Raw genomic sequence first — 20,784 nt, forward strand, 5'->3', positions numbered from 1 at the left:
AACGCCATACTGACCAGAGGTGGGGGTCCTGGGTATGCGCTGTTGACTCCCTGCGAGAAGACAACCTGCCCTAGAGGCCTTCAGGCTAGCAGGCCCGCGGGGAGGAGCACCCCCAGGTCACAACCTGGGGACATCGCCCCTCCCATTAGCTCAGCCATCAGCCCCATGGGGACCCTGTACCCAAAAAATTAAGGGGCCCACACCTCCCGCCGCTAGGAGATAAACCCATTGACGCTCCAAACCTTAAGGACACCGGCTGAACGAGCCATACAGCACGCTAACGGTCGGGGAAGCCAAAATCATTACTGTAAGGACTTACTGCCAAACTAGATCAACTAATCACATCCCTGCCTTAACTGATACTGGCAACCCGAAGGAGCCATTTGAACTTTTTAGCTGCCGCCCAACTGCACCTGAAATGCAAACAACAATTAGAAGTGGGATGGGAGGGAGGGGAAAAAACTTTGGAGGCCAGCAGATGAAAAAGAGGCCTTGAAAATGGCTGCCTGCCTTTAAGTAAGGTTAGTAAAAACCCACCCACCATACTGCAACAATGTATCACCTACACACAGCACCAGAACACTTTCCTTAGAAACATTATATTAGCCAAATATTATTTAAACGTAATTTACCCTATTCATTTTTAAAAGAAAGCGCTGTTTCACAGACCCGCTCTCTGCTCTCTGCTGAATGGGTCTGTTATATTTCCTCAGCGCATCGGGCCAGCTGTATAGTCACAGCCTGGCCCGACCGCGCCATAAGACTAAGTGCAGCTCGCTCCTGTCACTGACCAATTTCGTTAGTATTTATTTGTTTTCTTTAAATTTCATGGTACATTTGTTTGAATATTTGTTTCGTACAAACTAAATGAATATCTGTGTTTTGCTAACAAATTTGCATTGATAACTAAACAAATACACAAGCCTGTTGATATCTTTTAACAGTATGTCATGCTACTAATAGGTGACGTGTGCAAAGTAAGCTGCTGTGCTTCAAACCCATATGGATATGTGCTCACGTCTTTTTAAGTGATTAAACAGGGGCATTACCAATGTAGGCCTCGCTTCCATTGAGTCGTAATTCAGTTTGCGTGCACTCGCAAACCGTTAAATATGCTGTCGAAAGCAATAGCGTTTAACGACTGTTTCCAATGGCGCGTTATACCTTAATATCGGCTTCCGGACTTCGGCTGCCGAAAAGATTTTCGCGTCCCATAGAAAGTAATATAAGCCGTTAATCGATAAATTATACCAGGTTTCCATTGAAAGCGCTAACCGTTAATACACTGTCGGAGGCTGTCGATACATTGAGACATATTACCCCCAGCTCAACTAGGTGTAAAGGAGGAAAAAAGAGCTTTTTGAGGCCTGTTTCTCATTGAAATTGAAAATCACAAAAAAATTACATATAGAAATATAATTTTATCTAATAATAATCTTCTCCTACATGTATATATGTATGATAATTGTATATATATATTTGACCTATATAAATCATATAATTTTAATAATTACTTTTAACTGTTATGATAAAGGCTGATATATTTAAATTGAAAAATATAATAATTACATTCAGTGTCTTTGAATTTCCGATATGTAACTACATATATGTTGAAATTATAGTTCATATCAAAAATAAAAGTCATGAGTAAGTATATACTTTCAAACTGTTCATTAAATTAAGGATTAGATGAGATGAAGATAAGCCCTCCCCCCCATGTTATTCATTGCAATCACCAGTTTCACATATGTTAACAAGCAACACACAGCTATAAAAAAAAGACCACACCTAGCCTAACCTCAGAACAGATATTTCAAAATGCAGGGTGAGAGAGAAGCTGACAATGCTGAAGTTAGACAGCGTAGGCCTGACATCCCCAGAGTGAGGCTGGATATAGAAACCCTGAATGAGCAGCAGGTGTTTGAAAGTTTCAGGCTCAACAGGGAGAAAATATATCAGTTATATGCCCTGTTGCAAGATAGGCTGGAAAGCCAGGGCTATTCAAGCAGGGCTGTCCCTGGAATGACCAAATTACTAGGGGCACTTCATTTTTTGGCTTCTGGATCCTTTCAGGTGACAGGGGGCATTGTAACTGGGGTGCATAAGTCCACTCTTTCTAAGCATCTTTCAAAAGTTATTGATGGACTTTATGATAATTGCAGAAAATTTATTTTTTTCCCCACATCACCCAGAGGTTGGCGTGATGTTAAGAGGGACTTTTTTCTTTTAGGTGGCATACCCAATGTCCTTGGGGCCATTGACTGCACTCATATTGCCCTAAGACCCCCTGTGCGCAGGGAGATAATATTTAGAAATAGGAAACACTTCCACTCCTTAAATGTGCAGATTATATGTGATGCAAACATGCGCATATTAAATGTTGTGGCAGGGTTCCCAGGAAGTAGCCATGATGCCTACATCCTCAGGAATTCTGGTGTGTGGAGATTGTTTGAGACAAATCAAATGCCTGAAGGACATCTCCTCGGTAAGTGTTTATGTATATATTATGATGCCTTCATGTGTTCAATATTTTGACATTTTATTGTTTCATTGCTTTATAATCCTTTATGTATGTGTCTAAGGGGGTGAAATTGATTAAATAAATAAATTGTTAATCATTTAAAAGATATATATTAACTATGTCATAGTAAGACATATGCATAACATTATTTTATGTCATACATTGCTTTATGGAAAGATGTGTGTTTATCTATCTATCTATATCTATATCTATATATATATATATACTGTATATCTATGCATTCATATTTTAGCAGATTCTGCATATCCTCTTAAAAAATGGATTTGGACACCATTGAAAGAGAACCAGGTTGTTGGGCCTGCTGAATTAAGGTAAAATATATATTTATTTTCTGCTCATGTGTGTCAGAAATATTGATTGTGCCTTGCAAAATGCTCACTATAATCTGTAGAAAAGTAGGACCAGTACACACTTCATAGGAATGTCCCTTTAAATCACTCTTGGGTGAATGTAGGTGCAAACCTGGAGGACCTCCTTTTCCAAAGTCCCAGTAAATGTAATGAAATAGAACACACAGGTAGCACTCTATGTGGAGCAACAGCACCTTTATTGAGCAACGTTTCGGGGCTCCTGCCCCTTTATTAAGCTATATATCTGTGTTTGTGCACATACATTTGTTGCTTGATTATCTTGTGTGTGTGTGTATATATCACTATCACAGACATAACAATGTTGTACTGAGTGCCTTTAAAGGGACAGTCAAAATACAAATCATCTATTATCAGTGAAGCATTTATAAATCTCTCTGCTTCAATATAAATATATTTATATATATATAAAATGGTTTAAAGATTTATAAGATCAAACCAGGAATGTAGTTAGCTCATTAGTATTTGATTTGTCTTCACATTATATATTATAATCATATTTCTTGTTCTTTTAATACAGATATAATGAAGCACATATCCGAACACGTGCTATAATCGAACGACTGTTTGGTGTTCTAAAAATGCGCTTTCGCTGCCTGGACAGATCTGGGGGGGATCTCCAATTCAGTCCGGAAAAAGCTATTAAAATCATAGTGGCATGTTGCTGTCTACACAACATGGCACAGGAGCATGGGATGTTGAACGACTTACTTCCAACACCACAGCCCCCAGGTGAAATCTTTGAGCCTGATGTAATTAATCATCCCCAACCCCTCAATGCCCATTTGGAGAGATCTGCAACTATTCAAGAATTCTTTTCAGGTATTTTTATAGTATTGTAATGAGACCTTTTAGTTATTTATGATTATGTTTTTTAATAATACACATTTGTTTCTTTTAATGTTTTACAGATTGAAGATTCTCAGAAATGGAATACCACTCCCCTCCCTCTCTCCTCATCCCTATATTTACCACATTTTCCCTAAATAAATGTATACTTTACTCAAATATAGTCATGGTGAATGTTTCTTTATTTCCAGCTATGTACTAATCAATGCATTCATCTTATGATTTATGTATAACATAATTATCTAAAATATCATTTTAATTATATTCCAAATATGACTTTGTTCTCTTGGTATAATTATTTAAAGAGCAGCTATGCACTCCTGGTTAATAAAATTGAGTACATGGGTGAACCAATGACAGACAGGATATATACTGTATGTTGGCAACAATAAACAGCTCCAACATAGGTTCTATGCTGCTCCTGATCTTACCTAAATAAAACTATAATCAAAGGATACTAAGAATATTAAGAAATATAAAGAATATAAATATATTAGATTTGCTTTTAAATATATATGTTTTAGCAAAATAATGGAATTTATGTCACTTTAAAAGAAAAAAGGAAGAGTGTGTTCACAATAAAACATTAATGAACCAGATAAATCATTCAATTCCAATCAACTTACATATGTACTCATAATCAATTTAATCCTTTTATGTTTCTTATTTCAATCATGTATTTAAGTTTAGGAGCCATTCCATTTAATGCTCATCACCTGTGGTGCACTTGCTGATTGTTGCCTACATTTAGACAACAATCATCAAGCGCTCCCCATGTGCAGATTCAAAATGGGTAGATTCCTAAGATAACATTCCTGTTTTATTAAATTACAGATGATAATTAAGTTAAATAGATTATAGGATTACATATTTAAGTATATAAATACTGCATGCTCTAATTCCTGAGTTTTATTTTTAATAGGCTATCCCTTTAAGAAATATATCAGATGCTCATTTCAAAGAGACAAATCCAGATATAATATAATCCTTAAAATAAAGATACATTATCAATACATACAATCCCCTGAGATTGCACACTTGAATGGCATGGTTACCTCATAGAAAATAATATAGAAAAATAAGTCAAAGGAAAAAATCTTTTTATCATGAAGATGAGTTTTATTATTACAGATTTACCCTCATTCAAATGTAATTTTCAATGTGAAAATCATATTTATTCAATACAAAACGATGACACATTAAAGTTATAATGTGTCATAGTACTAATATTTATAAAATATATGTAATGTCATGTCTGCTAAAGCAGATAATACATTTGCAATATTTAGACTATTAACCAAAATACATAAGTGCTTAATATGACATACTTCAAGAGATATGAAGTATTGTCTTTAACATGGAGTTATTGAAACAATTTAAAAGTGCATTGTGCATTGGTCCCAGGGAGAGTCTGTGTCTGTTCATATGATGTCAATTAAAATGTATTAATCACCTCTATATCATGGCAATCACATATATGTTGTGTATACACCAGTGCTTAAATATCATAAAGATACATTTATCTAATTATTCTAAATATTGAATAATAATCTTGACAAAAAGGAGTGCGTTAGTCATGATAGGTATATATTTCAGATATTACATTCCACATAGGACTATAATGAATGCAAGGTATTTGGCCATATCAACAGGAAGGAATATTTACTTTTCAACTCTTCTATAACTGTATAAGCCTTATTAGCTTCATCTGAAGGAGCAAACAACATATGCTTGTGGAATATAAATCATAACATTTACACATGTCACGTTGACCAATGTTAGATAGCATATACTGTATAAATTTCAGACACGTATCCCCAAGTATTCTTAAACGGCATAATATCCTCAATAAAAGGACACATACATTTATCAACAATTTACACCTGCATATTAATTGACATCATGTGAAATAAAAATGAATAAAGCTGTTAATGTTTTTGAAAATAAACAGCTATTAAAACAATTTTGAAATATATTTTCTAATTTTGATTAGAAAAATATATGCATATTTATGAGATGGAAATCACACTTAAGAAAGTGCTTCATAAAAAAATTAGATATTATATATCTTGAAAGAATTTAAAAAGAAAAATACTTCTTAATGCTTGCGGCGGGATTTGGCCTTTGGAGGAGAGGTACTTGGGATGGAAGTGTGGCGTCTTGGGCGACGCACACCAGCTGGCTGGGAGGCTAAAAGATGTGATTCAGGGTCCTGCAGGGAGATAACGGAGGATGCGAGTGAGGAGGGAGTTTGCGGCCTATCTGCAACCCTCTCCACTGCCTCTGCCAGGCGGACGAGTGCAGCATTATGTATGTCCATCTGGCTCTGTAGCCTCCTGAAATCCTGCTGCTGCTGGAGCCTAGTAAGTCTAAGCTCCCTGTGAATGAGCCTCAGTAGAGCATCCTGCTGGGACTGCGCGGGGATATTGGATTCCATGGGGGGCACTTGTGGCTGTATAGGTGTCTCCGGCACATATTCCTGGCTCTGTGTGAGGTTGTCGTCACTCAGTCTTGGGGACTGTGTGGGTGGCTCAATATCCAATTGAGGACAGACATTGGTGGGGGGTGGTGGTGATTGTTGTGGTGGTGGTAGTGGTGGCGGCATTTGTTGTGCCATGGGAGGGTGCTGAATGTGTTGTTGAGGTGGCATATAGTACATATGCTGCGGTGGAGGATGCATCTGCTGATGCTGTGGTGATGGAGGATGCATCTGCTGATGCTGTGGTGATGGAGGATGCATCTGCTGATGCTTTGGTGATGGAGGATGCATCTGCTGATGCTGTGGTGATGGAGGATGCATCTGCTGATGCTGTGGTGATGAAGGAGGCATCTGCTGATGCTGTGGTGGTGGAGGATGCATCTGCTGATGCTGTGGTGATGAAGGAGGCATCTGCCGATGCTGTGGTGGTGGAGGATGCATCTGATAATGCTGCGTTGGAGGATGCATCTGATAATGCTGCGTTGGAGGATGCATCTGATAATGCTGCGTTGGAGGATGCATCTGATAATGCTGTGGTGGAGGATGCATCTGATAATGCTGTGGTGGTGGAGGCTGCATCTGATGATATGTCCTCCCAGATGAATATGGGGATGGGCCAGGAACATTTTCAACCTCATAGGCCAGTGGCTGTTGCTCATCTCCTTCAAGTATGCTGAGGTAGGAGTATCCAGCTTCAATAACATCCCCCTCCTCCTCCTCACTGAATTCCGGAACATCACTGGCCTCCGGTCTTGTTGAGGACTCATACTCATGTTCCAATTCTGAAAAATAAATTGTAATTATAAATTAATCTGATGAAACATCTAACATTTGAAAATCAATTTTATAGATATAGTTTTATATATATATATATATATATATATATATATATATATATATATATATATATATATATAATTTCTGTATGAACTTAAACATATTTAACCAGAGGTGTATATTTAAAGATTGTGCCTCTAAGCGACTCTTTGTATTACACATAGTCCATATATATGATATAGATAGAAAGAATTTAAATCTATACCCTTGCTTGTTTGAGCAGATAGCCACTCCAGAAATCAGGATGAATATATCCACTACAACTATGTTAAGATGCCATTAAAGGGGCAATGAAGTACAAATTAAACTTTCATGATTCAGACAGAGCATGCAAATTTAGTCAACATTTAATATTTTACTCCTATTATCATATTTTCTTCCTTCTCTTGGTATCTTTATTTGAGAAGCAAGAATGTAAAGCTTAAGAGCCAGACAATATTTGTTTCAGAACCTGGGTTGCTGTTGCTTATTGGGTGGCTAAATGTAGCCACCAATCACGAGCGCTAGCCAGGGTTCTGAACAAAAAATGCAAAGTCTCCATAGCTTACATTCCTACTTTTTCAGAAAAAGATACCAAGAGAACAAAGAAATATTTATAATAGTAGTACATTAGAGAGTTGCTTAAAATTGCTGCTCTATCTGAATCATGAAATAAAAAAATTGGGTTTACTATCACTTTAAGTTACTGTGCAAATTAGACTTTGAACCATGTAAAACATTACTTGTACTAATCCTACCTAGGTATGTTTTCCACTGATGCTTGAACACAATTGATTACTAAACATATATAATATATGAACATTCTATATTCTGTATTACACATGTGTATGATTACATTTATATTTTAAAAAACAAAGCCGATATATATTTCTGATGTTAACATATATTTGTTAGAAATAAAACATTTATTACATATGATATTTAATATTCACCTTCATGGACCTCTTCAGCTGGCACTGATGTGTCCATTGTCCCCTTACATCCGTAAACAGATTCATCTGAGATGACATTGGCCATCATCTCCTCCCATGACCTTAGGTGTATTCTCTTGCTAGGACCACCACCTGTCCCACATGCATATTTGGCCTGCTGTGCCAGCTTAGCTTTGGTTTCCCTCCTGCAGTCATGATAGCGGTGTTTAATGCTGGCAATAGAACGATTACGTCCTAAGCAGCTGACTGCCACTCGAATCTCCTCCCACAGCTTATTCCGGACAGCCGGCCTCAGGTTAGGGTTCTCCAGCTGAGCTGCCCTCTCCAAGTATGCCTCAACAAGAGCCTCCTTCTCCTCCTCAGAGTACCTCTCCTCTCTAAGCCTGCCCTTCACACCTGAAGGGCCAGCAGACACAGACTCTCCCTCCTGTGACTGGGGACCAGCCCTCTCTACCTCCTCTGTCCCTGCAGGCTGTGACAGGCTACCACCAGCCCCACCCCCAGTTGCCACAGTCTGCCCCACTTTCCCTTTTCTTTTTGTGCCTAGCTGAGGCTGACTCCTCCTCACTCCTCCCACCTCCATTCCTCTTCCACCCTCTCTCCTTCCCTCCTCTGCCAGGGTTTGAGGAAGGACAAATCCTCCACCCAAACCTCGGCCCCTATTCCTGCCCATACTACTCCCTACTTCCCCCCTCCCCCTCCCTCTATCCACCCTCACCACTGCCCTCCCCCTAGCCACCCCCTTCCCAACTCCACTAGGCCTATCCATCCCTTTCTCCTTCCTCCCTAACTCTAACCTAACACTAAAGTCCCTAGCTTACCTAACTACACTAAGTCACCTAACTAAACCCTATATTAAATAGCCCCAAAACTAACTACCTAACCTATCTAGACCCTAACTATCTCTATTCTATATCCCTCAAAATAAAAATAAAATGTGGGGGTGAAAATAAACAAAGGGATGTAAATGAAAAAGGAAAAACTAAGGAGGATTAGAACAAAATTATAGACAAATAATAAGGGATGCAAATGAAGAAAGGGGTGAGCTATATAGTCAAATGAAACAAAAAATATGGGATGTAAAAAATAAATAGGATGGGAAAAATGTATATATAAAAAAAAAAGTTATATAGTGAGGAAGGGAAAGGTAGTCAAAGGGGGGATGGGAAGTGGAATAAGGGGATTAATGAAAGGAGTAATAAAGGAAGATGGGGATATGGGGGTTAATGAAAAAAAATATGTGAATGTGTTTGTATCAAATAAAAGTGTGTATGTGTGTGTGTGTGTATTTGTGAGTATAAACTAATGTGTGTTAATTAACTAATGTATGGATGTGTGTGTGTGTTCCTAATATTATATGAGGCCTACAATAAGAATATATGAAAATCAAATATCAAACTCTCCACTAACTCTCAAACAACTCTCAAAAACCCAAAACTCCTACCAACGCAACTAGCTCCCGTGTCTTTCTCTCTAGAGGCGATCACAGGTAAAGAGCGCAGGCGCAAACCGGTATTCTTATAGACAGAGGTCGGGTTACCATGGCAATGCACTTGTTATGGCGCGCTTTTCGACAAATCCGACATCGGTTGGCAACGCAAACTTACGTACGGCCGAAAAGAGCGACTGCGCGCAACACGCTAATCTTTTCAATGGAAACCTGGTACTAAAATGGAGCCGTAAATTACCTTTAGCTGTCGTCCGCTTCGGTAGCTTACGGCTCCATTTTTAACGACTCAATGGAAGCGAGGCCGTAGTGGGCATGTGTCTTTTTAGGTTATTGATTTGATGTTATTAGTGTATAAGTGCGTATTATTAATGTTTTAACTTTATTACATTGAGCATTTGTATGTTTGGTGACATTGCTTGTTAACTTCATCCAGTATGGTGGCAGGTTTAAAAGTGTTGTCTGGGGTTTGTCAAGTCCTTTTAGTTGTTACATTCAATAAGTGAAAAATGTCCCTGTAAATGTATTGTTTAGAATCAAGACTTTGAGGCCCATTTATCATATTATATTGATGAACCAAACAGGACTTGCACAAGTTAAAGGGACATTAAACTGCTGTGTACAATTACAGTAACATCATATTATTGTTTTACCCCTATACCTGCAGCTTATTGTATTCCATTACAGATGGTAAAGATCTGCAGCTTTATACTGGGAGCCGCCATCTTGATACGTAGGTATTGTTGCATTCTGTGACAAGCAGTGCACTTACACAGATCAGTGCTGCTACCGGCTTTTTGACACCTGTACCTTGCATATTAGATTCATTTGCACAATAGAAAGTTAAAGCTTTACATTTTTCTTTTCTTTTTTTTTACACATTATAAAATTTAAATAACAAATATAAAAAAAGCCCTCTTGAATCAAATAGAGCAATGCAGCCACTATGAAAACATACAGCTTTCGCACTTCAGTTCAGCGTAAACAATATGGTTTGTCAAGAAGACAATTTTTTAACTCTATGATGGCATCGCCCAGTGTGAAGATACAGAGCTTCTCTAACCAACCCTTGTAAAGGGTTAAAAAAAAGAGATTGGCTTTGGAGAGAGGAAAACAATAGCATGGTGAGTAGTAACTATCCTATATCTTTGTACACATCAGTTCAAAGTGACATCAATATTTTTCTCTCATGATTCAGATAGCGAATACAATTTTTAAACAACTTTTCAATTTACTTCTATTATCTAATTAGCTTCATTCTATTGGTATCCTTTGTTGAAGAAACAGCAACGCACATGGTTGAGCCGATAACAGGAGGCATATATGTCCTGCCACCAACCAGCAGCTTCTGAGCCTACCTAGATATGCTTTTCAACAAAGCATACCAAGATAACAAAACAAATTAGATAATATAAGTAAATTGGAAAGTTGTTTAAAATTGCATGCTCTATCTGAATCATGAAAGAAAATAAAATGGGTTTCATGTCCCTTTAATGCCTAAAGTATAGGGTATTTTTTTTACAGAACCAATAATGAAAATGACTATGTCAACAACGAAAAGGTTCCCCTTTAGTCGTTAACATACAATAATTATCAAGCGATGGTCATGATGAAGTTTCATTTCATACAGTACACTTGCAGTTTTTTAACATATTATTGATTTAGCCAATAACAGACAGCATTGTACAAAGAACAAGCCCTCAGTTTGATTTTCTTTAATTAGAATGTTACTGACTGTACAGGAGCAGTAGCCACAATGAAGAAATAGTGTCATGTGATCAAATAACAATTCTTTTCTGTTGATACATTCAGACTGAGTGATGCAAGCAGCTATTTTTGAAAGCAATATGTAAACCAATACAAAAAATGTGCATTTATAATAAAATAACAGAGTAATATGAAGATAAAGTTCAGAATTGGAGTTGAGTTTTTTTGCTTTCAGGAGAGATTATTTTACATACAATTGCTGATTGTTTTCATTGTTTTCTTTTTCCCATGTTGGATTTCTTTTCTGCAGCTGGTTGGTGTAACACTCAGTGCCTGTTTCCTGTATATTCTCAACAAGGAAGAAGGAGAAGATTCTTATACAAATATGTAACAAGCCTGAAAATGTTTGCATAATCTTCAGGTGCTTGGAAAGCATTACTAGATTTCTGAATTAGAATGTAAGCTCTTCTAGGCAGAATCTTTTTAATTCTAAATATCAGGCAAAGACCATTGAAAATCCAGATATGTAGTAACTAGCGGCTAGATTTGGAGTTTTGTCGGTAACGACCCGAAAAACTAACGCCGGCTTTTTTCTGGCCGCACCATAAAAATAACTCTGGTATTGAGAGTCCACAAAAAGGCTGCGTTAGGCTCCAAAAAAGGAGCGTAGAGCATTTTTAACGCAGCTTCAACTCTCGATACCAGAGTTGCTTACGCAAGCGGCCAGCCTCAAAAACGTGCTCGTGCACGATTCCACCATAGGAAACAATGGGGCTGTTTGAGCTGAAAAAAAACCTAACACCTGCAAAAAAGCCTCGTTCAGCTCTTAACGCAGCCCCATTGTTTGCTATGGGGAAACACTTCTACGTCTGCACCTAACACCCTAACATGTACCCCGAGTCTAAACACCCCTAGCCTTACACTTATTAACCCCTAATCTGCCGCCCCAGCTATCGCTGACCCCTGCATATTATTATTAACCCCTAATCTGCCGTTCCGTAAACCGCCGCTACTTACATTATCCCTATGTACCCCTAATCTGCTGCCCTAACATCGCCGACCCCTATATTATATTTATTAACCCCTAATCTGCCCCCCACAACGTCGCCTCCACCTGCCTACACTTATTAACCCCTAATCTGCCGACCGGACCGCACCGCTACTATAATAAAGTTATTAACCCCTAATCCGCCTCACTAACCCTATAATAAATAGTATTAACCCCTAATCTGCCCTCCCTAACATCGCCGACACCTAACTTCAATTATTAACCCCTAATCTGCCGACCCAATCTCGCCGCTATTCTAATAAATGTATTAACCCCTAAAGCTAAGTCTAACCCTAACACTAACACCCCCCTAAATTAAATATAATTGAAATCTAACGAAATTAATTATCTCTTATTAAATAAATTATTCCTATTTAAAGCTAAATACTTACCTGTAAAATAAATCCTAATATAGCTACAATATAAATTATAATTATATTATAGCTATTTTAGGATTAATATTTATTTTACAGGTAAAAATAGCTAAAATAGTTAAAATAATTAAAAATTTACCTGTAAAAGAAATCCTAACCTAAGTTACAATTAAACCTAACACTATGCTATCAATAAATTAATTAAATAAACTACCTACAATTACCTACAATTAACCTAACACTACACTATCAATAAATTAATTAAATACAATTCCTACAAATAAATACAATTAAATAAACTTGCTAAAGTACAAAAAATAAAAAAGAACTAAGTTACAAAAAATAAAAAAATATTTACAAACATAAGAAAAATATTACAACAATTTTAAACTAATTACACCTACTCTAAGCCCCCTAATAAAATAACAAAGCCCCCCAAAATAAAAAAATGCCCTACCCTATTCTAAATAACTAAAGTTCAAAGCTCTTTTACCTTACCAGCTCTGAACAGGGCCCTTTGCGGGGCATGCCCCAAGAAGTTCAGCTCTTTTGCCTGTAAAAGAAAAAATACAATACCCAAGCCCCCCAACATTACAACCCACCACCCACATACCCCTAATCTAACCCAAACCCCCTTAAATAAACCTAACACTAAGCCCCTGAAGATCTTCCTACCTTATCTTCACCTCACCGGGTTCAACGATCTGTCCAGAAGAGCTCCTCCGATGTCCTGATCCAAGCCCAAGCGGGGGGCTGAAGAAGTCCATGATCCAGATGAAGTCTTCATCCAAGCGGGAGCTGAAGAGGTCCATGATCCGGATGAAGTCTTCTATCAACGGCATCTTCAATCTTCTTTCTTCTGGATCCATCTTGCAGACCTCCGACGCGGAACATCCTGCTGGCCCGACGGACTAACGACGAATGACGGTTCCTTTAAGGGACGTCATCCAAGATGGCGTCCCTCGAATTCCGATTGGCTGATTCCATCAGCCAATCAGAATATTCCTACCTTAATTCCGATTGGCTGATAGAATCCTATCAGCCAATCGGAATTCGAGGGACGCCATCTTGGATGACGTCCCTTAAAGGAACCGTCATTCGTCGTTAGTCCGTCGGGCCAGCAGGATGTTCCGCGTCGGAGGTCTGCAAGATGGATCCGGAAGAAAGAAGATTGAAGATGCCGTTGATAGAAGACTTCATCCGGATCATGGACCTCTTCAGCTCCCGCTTGGATGAAGACTTCATCCGGATCATGGACCTCTTCAGCCCCCCGCTTGGGCTTGGATCAGGACATCGGAGGAGCTCTTCTGGACAGATCGTTGAACCCGGTGAGGTGAAGATAAGGTAGGAAGATCTTCAGGGGCTTAGTGTTAGGTTTATTTAAGGGGGGTTTGGGTTAGATTAGGGGTATGTGGGTGGTGGGTTGTAATGTTGGGGGGCTTGGGTATTGTATTTTTTCTTTTACAGACAAAAGAGCTGAACTTTTTGGGGCATGCCCCGCAAAGGGCCCTGTTCAGGGCTGGTAAGGTAAAAGAGCTTTGAACTTTAGTTATTTAGAATAGGGTAGGGCATTTTTTTATTTTGGGGGGCTTTGTTATTTTATTAGGGGGCTTAGAGTAGGTGTAATTAGTTTTAAATTGTTGTAATATTTTTCTTATGTTTGTAAATATTTTTTTATTTTTTGTAACTTAGTTCTTTTTTATTTTTTGTACTTTAGCAAGTTTATTTAATTGTATTTATTTGTAGGAATTGTATTTAATTAATTTATTGATAGTGTAGTGTTAGGTTAATTGTAGGTAATTGTAGGTAGTTTATTTAATTAATTTATTGATAGTATAGTGTTAGGTTTAATTGTAACTTAGGTTAGGATTTCTTTTACAGGTAAATTTGTAATTATTTTAACTATTTTAGCTATTAAATAGTTCTTAACTATTTAATAGCTATTGTACCTGGTTAAAATAAATACAAAGTTACCTGTAAAATAAATATAAATCCTAAAATAGCTATAATATAATTATAATTTATATTGTAGCTATATTAGGATTTATTTTACAGGTAAGTATTTAGCTTTAAATAGGAATAATTTATTTAATAAGAGATAATTAATTTCGTTAGATTTAAATTATATTTAATTTAGGGGGGTGTTAGTGTTAGGGTTAGACTTAGCTTTAGGGGTTAATACATTTATTAGAATAGCGGTGAGCTCCAGTCGGCAGATTAGGGGTTAATAATTGAAGTTAGGTGTCGGCGATGTTAGGGAGGGCAGATTAGGGGTTAATACTATTTATTATAGGGTTAGTGAGGCGGATTAGGGGTTAATAACTTTATTATAGTAGCGCTCAGGTCCGCTCGGCAGATTAGGGGTTAATAAGTGTAGGCAGGTGGAGGCGACGTTGAGGGGGGCAGATTAGGGGTTAATAAATATAATACAGGGGTCGGCGGTGTTAGGGGCAGCAGATTAGGGGTACATAAGGATAACGTAGGTGGCGGCGCTTTGCGGTCAGCAGATTAGGGGTTAATAAGTGTAGGCAGGTGGAGGCGACGTTGAGGGGGCAGATTAGGGGTTAATAAATATAATACAGGGGTCGGCGGTGTTAGGGGCAGCAGATTAGGGGTACATAAGGATAACGTAGGTGGCGGCGCTTTGCGGTCGGCAGATTAGGGGTTAATAAGCGTAGGCAGGTGGAGGCGATGTTGAGGGGGGCAGATTAGGGGTTAATAAATATAATACAGGGGTTGGCGGTGTTAGGGGCAGCAGATTAGGGGTACATAAGGATAACGTAGGTGGCGGTCGGCCGATTAGGGGTTAAAAAAATTTATTCGAGTGTCGGCGATGTGGGGGGGTCTCGGTTTAGGGGTACATAGGTAGTTTATGGGTGTTAGTGTACTTTAGAGTACAGTAGTTAAGAGCTTTATAAACCAGCGTTAGCCCAGAAAGCTCTTAACTACTTACTTTTTTCCTGCGGCTGGAGTTTTGTCGTTAGATGTCTAACGCTCACTTCAGAAACGACTCGAAATACCGGAGTTAGAAAGATCCCATTGAAAAGATAGGATACGCAATTTACGTAAGGGGATCTGCGGTATGGAAAAGTCGCGGCTGAAAAGTGAGCGTTAGACCCTATTTTGAGTGACTCCAAATATCGGCGGTAGCCTAAAACCAGCGTTAGGAGCCTCTAACGCTGGTTTTCACGGCTAACGCCAAACTCCAAATCTAGGTCTAGGTACACGGTGAATGCTAGCTCTAAAGGGACATTTAACTGAAAATATATATTTCTTTCCTAAGATATGGAGAGTCCACAACATCATCAATTACTAGTGGGAATATCACTCCTGGCCAGCAGGAGGAGGCAAAGAGTACCACAGCAGAGCTGTTAAGTGTCACTCCCTTATCCATAATACCCAGTCAATCTCTTTGCCTCTGTTAAATGGAGGAGGTTAAGTTTTGGTGTCTGAAGAAAATAGAATTTCTTTTAGCTACAAGCAAGATTTGGGTATAGCTGTGTCCACATCAATCTCTTCAGTAGAGTAGTGGTGGCTTTAAAGCAGTTAGGAACTTGTAAGGTGGGCCTTGCTGCGTTTTCCTAACATATTGCTGCCCAAGTATGGAAAGCCAGAGTAGGTTTACTCTGCTCTTTCTTTTTCTACAGGCCTCAGTAAGGAGTATGTGTCCGTTCACGCCTTGTAAGCTGTCCTCCTGCCGGACGGCCAGACTGCAGGTAAGTGTCTTTTGTCTTCTAGGTATGGGCACTTAATAAGGTTGAGCTGCAGCATTATCTGGGACAAAATAATCCTTTGGGGTTTGATTCCTATTATTGTGGGAGTCTTTCCAAGAGGCTTTTATTTTCTCCTTCTTTTGAGTGTTTATCCCTCTGAACTGTAGTTTTGTAAGATCCCACTGTAGTACTGTGGTATTTGACCAGTTTGGGGAGTAGGAGGTCTGGAACTCACTAAGTGAGTTTTTTACTTTTTTGTGTTGCCCTCAGTACAAGGGAGTCGCCTCCTCTTAGCCCGGGATCTGATTGCATATATTGGCTTAAACAAACTCACTTTTCAACGGGGGGAATACAGCTATATGCTGGGATCTACTCCCTGATCCTCTTCACTCAGCGCTTGAAGGTGGGAATGTAACATGTTTAGACGCTTTAAAAAAAATCTTTATCTGTGATAATGGTGCGTGCCATTAGCTGCGCACTTAATTTACTTTTTGTGTTCTTGGGCTCACATTGTTTTATTAGGCAATTCTGTCCCTCTTGTTTATAATAAGATTTTATTATTTAATGATACTCCTTTTATTTCTGTGCCTCATGTCTCTCAGGCTGATGCTGTTTAGGCATTGCCACAGCTTTCTCCTCAATATCCCAAGCCTTAATGACTGCACATATATTGCCCTGCATTTCCTCTCACTTATTATCCTTTTTATTAAAGTTCCAACAGTATAAGTTAAAAGAAAAAAGATGTAACATTTGCTTTTTCAGCACACCACGCAGGGTGTCCTTCAAGAGAAAAAAAAATATAGGTGAAAGATATACTCCAATTGATATACAGATGCATTGAAAATCAATTAAATCAAGTAGAAAATACAGATACAAAACTAGTCTAATAGGTCCTAGATTAACCGATTGATAACAAAAAAAATAAGGAAGACCGTTTAAAAGTAAATTTCTATGAAGGATTACTACCTGTAGTTTATACTTATGTACTGTTGGGTGATTTTAAATAAAACAAGACAAACAAAACAAGACAAAATATATATATATAAACCTAACATCATTATGCTTTTAGTATATTTTTTGTCTCCAATGTAGGGAATAAGATTCTGATTGGATAAGCTGCAAGAAGAGAGGAGAGGAACGAAAGGGTAAGATTATCACCTTTTCCCATTTTATGAGAAAGGCTCTCAATTTTCCCTCCAAATAAATCATTGGATCATATTGATCAATAATTATTTGGTATAGCATGTTCTGGATAAACTCAGCAAGACTTGGTGGCCTTCTGTCTTTCCTTTTCTTTAAAATCAGTTGTCTAGCTATAAGAATAGCTGTATTAATTAGGGGTTTATTTTGAACTGGGCTCTCTATAACCAAAAAGAAAATATGAGAACCATCAAGAATTAGTTTAATTGATAAGAATTTATTTATCCAATATACAACTTGATGCCAAAACTTCTGGAGTCTTGGGCAGGACCAAAATACATGTATAAGGTCCGCTGCATGAGCTCTACACTTCGGGCATATTTTCTCCTCCTTCTCAGACCATTTAGCCATTGCTCTTGGCATCAGATAAGATCGATTCATAAGCCTCATATGAGATTCTCTTAATGAAGTAGCCTTAGCATAACTTAAACCAACCACAATGCTCTTTCTAAATGCTTCAAACTCTAATTCCTCAAAATCATAAGACCATTTTTTATACAAAGTGTCAAAATTGGAAATGTAGCTTGTTCTAATAATGTTTTGTACATTAGAGAAATGGAATGAAATCCCATACAATAACAGCTTATAATAGAATCCAACGTTCCCAAAGACCAGGTAGTATTTCTACCCATAGCTAAATTGGTGATATAATGCCTTACCTGTAAGTAAGCAAAGAATTGTTTCTTATTAAGCGTGAATTCCATCAAGAGTTGGTTAAATGTTTTAATAGTTTTAGTCTGAGGTTCTATTAGATCAGAGATATATTTTAGGCCATTCTTAGACCAAAGTTTGAAAATGTATAAATCAAGACCTGGTTTAAAATCAGGGTTACCTGTAATCCTATATTATAAAAGGCCAAGTGTTTGTCTGAAGCCGTCATGCGCAGTAGAGACAAACACTTGGCCTTGAGATAGGGAGCGCGAGGTACACAAACAGCTGTGAGGTCTGGGGAGCGCGAGGTAAGCTACTCAACAGCTGTGAGGTCTGCTGCGTGAGAAGCGGCCACGCGCTCCCCAGACCTCACAGCTGTTTGTGGCCGACGGGAGCGTTGCGATGGGGGCGTGGCCGGGTGTTGCGATGGGCGTGGCCGGGCAGGTGTTGCCCGCGATGGGGCGTGGCCGGGCGGGGTCCCGCAATGTGAAGACAGAGCCAGAGAGGGAGCAGGAGAGGGGGGGGGGGGGAGAAGGGCCAAGGGGGGGGGGAGAGAGACAAGGGGGGGAAAGCACAAGAGAAGGGGGGGAGAGCCAAAGAGAAGGGGGGGGGAGAGCCAAAGAGAAGGGGGGGAGAGCCAAAGAGAAGGGGGGGGAGAGCCAAAGAGAAGGGGGGAGAGCCAAAGAGAAGGGGGGGACAGCCAAAGAGAAGGGGGGGGAGCCAAAGAGAAGGGGGGGAGAGCCAAAGAGAAGGGGGGGGGAGAGCCAAAGAGAAGGGGGGGAGCCAAAGAGAAGGGGGGAGCCAAAGAGAAGGGGGGGGAGAGCCAAAGAGAAGGGGGGAGCCAAAGAGAAGGGCGGGAGAGCCAAAGAGAAGGGGGGGGAGAGCCAAAGAGAAGGGGGGGGAGAGCCAAAGAGAAGGGGGGGGAGAGCCAAAGAGAAGGGGGGGAGCCAAAGAGAAGGGGGGGGGGGAGAGCCAAAGAGAAGGGTGGGGAGAGCCAAAGAGAAGGGGGGGAGAGCCAAAGAGAAGGGGGGGAGAGCCAAAGAGAAGGGGGGGGAGAGCCAAAGAGAAGGGGGGGAGAGCCAAAGAGAAGGGGGGGGAGAGCCAAAGAGAAGGGGGAGAGCCAAAGAGAAGGGGGGGAGGAGAGCCAAAGAGAAGGGGGGGAGAGCCAAAGAGAAGGGGGGGGGAGCCAAAGAGAAGGGGGGGGAGAGCCAAAGAGAAGGGGGGGAGAGCCAAAGAGAAGGGGGGATCCAAAGAGAAGGGGGGAGCCAAAGAGAAGGGGGGGAGAGCCAAAGAGAAGGGGGGGAGAGCCAAAGAGAAGGGGGGGGAGAGCCAAAGAGAAGGGGGGGGAAGAGCCAAAGAGAAGGGGGTAGAGCCAAAGAGAAGGGGGGGAGAGCCAAAGAGGGGGGAGAGAGAGAGCCAAAGAGGAAAAAGAGCCAAAAAGGAGAGAGAGCCAAAGATGGGGGAGAGAGAGCCAAAGATGGGGGAGAGAGAGCAAAAGAGGGGGGAGAGAGCCAAAGAGGGGGGAGAGAGATCCAAAGAGGGGGGGGGGAGCCAAAGGGGGGGGGGGGAGAGAGCCAAAGAGGGGGGGGAGAGAGCCAAAGAGGGGGGGAGAGAGCCATAGGGGGGGGAGAGAGCTAAAGGGGGGAGAGCCAAAGAGGGGGGAGAGAGAGAGCCAAAGAGGAGAGCAAAAGAGGGGATAGAGACAAAGAGGGGGGAGAGAGAGCCAAAGAGGGGGGGCAGAGCCAAAGAGGGGGGGAGAGCCAAAGAGGGGGGGGGGAGAGAGCCAAAGGGGGGGGAGTGAGCCAAAGGGGGGGAGAGCCAAAGGGGGGGGCAAAGGTGGGGGAGAGCCAAAGGTGGGGGAGAGCCAAAGGGGGGGGAGAGAGCCAAAGGGGGGGGAGAGAGCCAAAGGGGGGGGGAGAGCCAAAGGGGGGGGAGAGAGCCAAAGGGGGGGGAGAGCCAAAGAGGGGGGAGAGAGAGAGTAAAAGAGGGGAGAGAGCCAAAGAGGGGGGGGGGGAGAGCCAAAGAGGGGGGGGAGAGAGCCAAAGAGGGGGGAGAGAACAAAAGAGGGGGGAGAGAGAGCAAAAGAAAGGAGGGAGAGAGCCAAAGAGGGGAGAGAGAGAGCAAAAGAGGGGAGAGAGAGAGCAAAGGAGAGGGGGGAGAGAAAGCAAAAGAGAGGGGGGAAGAGAGAGCAAAAGAGAGGGGGGAGAGTGCAAGGGGTGGGACCGCTGTACTGCAAAAAATGGCCCGTGTACACAGGCTTTAGTACTAGTTGGTAAATATTTAGATCTAGAATTGTCCATCAATAACATTTTACAGAGTTTCATCCAGGCTTGGATTATATTATGGAATGTAAATTGAGGGATTACATTTTTAGGTAATGATTCTTTCAATTTGTATAGGAGTGCTTTGGGGGAATAAGGTCGAATCATGGTCTCTTCCTCCTCATAATTAGCCTCAGTAAGCCAGTCTAGTGCAATTTTTGACATACAGGCCCAGTTCTAAAATTTTATATTTGGAAGTGCAAGGACGCCACCTTCCTTACTATGGGAAAGTTTAGCTATAGAGATACGTGGTTTCCCTTTTCCCCATAAAAAATCTGGAACAGGAAGAGTTGAAATTTCTAATATCTCTGCTCTG

At 40.4% G+C, this 20,784-nt stretch overlaps 1 protein-coding gene across 1 annotated transcript; it reads left to right on the forward strand.

Annotated features, from left to right (window-relative positions):
• Positions 1-2,116: 2,116 nt before the first annotated feature.
• LOC128662426 (putative nuclease HARBI1) lies at positions 2,117-3,918 on the forward strand. The gene is made up of 4 exons (XM_053716212.1): positions 2,117-2,485; positions 2,775-2,853; positions 3,431-3,732; positions 3,822-3,918. Exons 1-4 carry the CDS (start codon positions 2,365-2,367, stop codon positions 3,824-3,826), a joined length of 507 nt encoding a protein of 168 aa, XP_053572187.1. The 5' UTR covers positions 2,117-2,364; the 3' UTR covers positions 3,827-3,918.
• Positions 3,919-20,784: the final 16,866 nt, after the last annotated feature.

This window comes from Bombina bombina, chromosome 6 (genome assembly GCF_027579735.1).
Source record: "Bombina bombina isolate aBomBom1 chromosome 6, aBomBom1.pri, whole genome shotgun sequence".
NCBI classification, from domain to species: domain Eukaryota; kingdom Metazoa; phylum Chordata; class Amphibia; order Anura; family Bombinatoridae; genus Bombina; species Bombina bombina.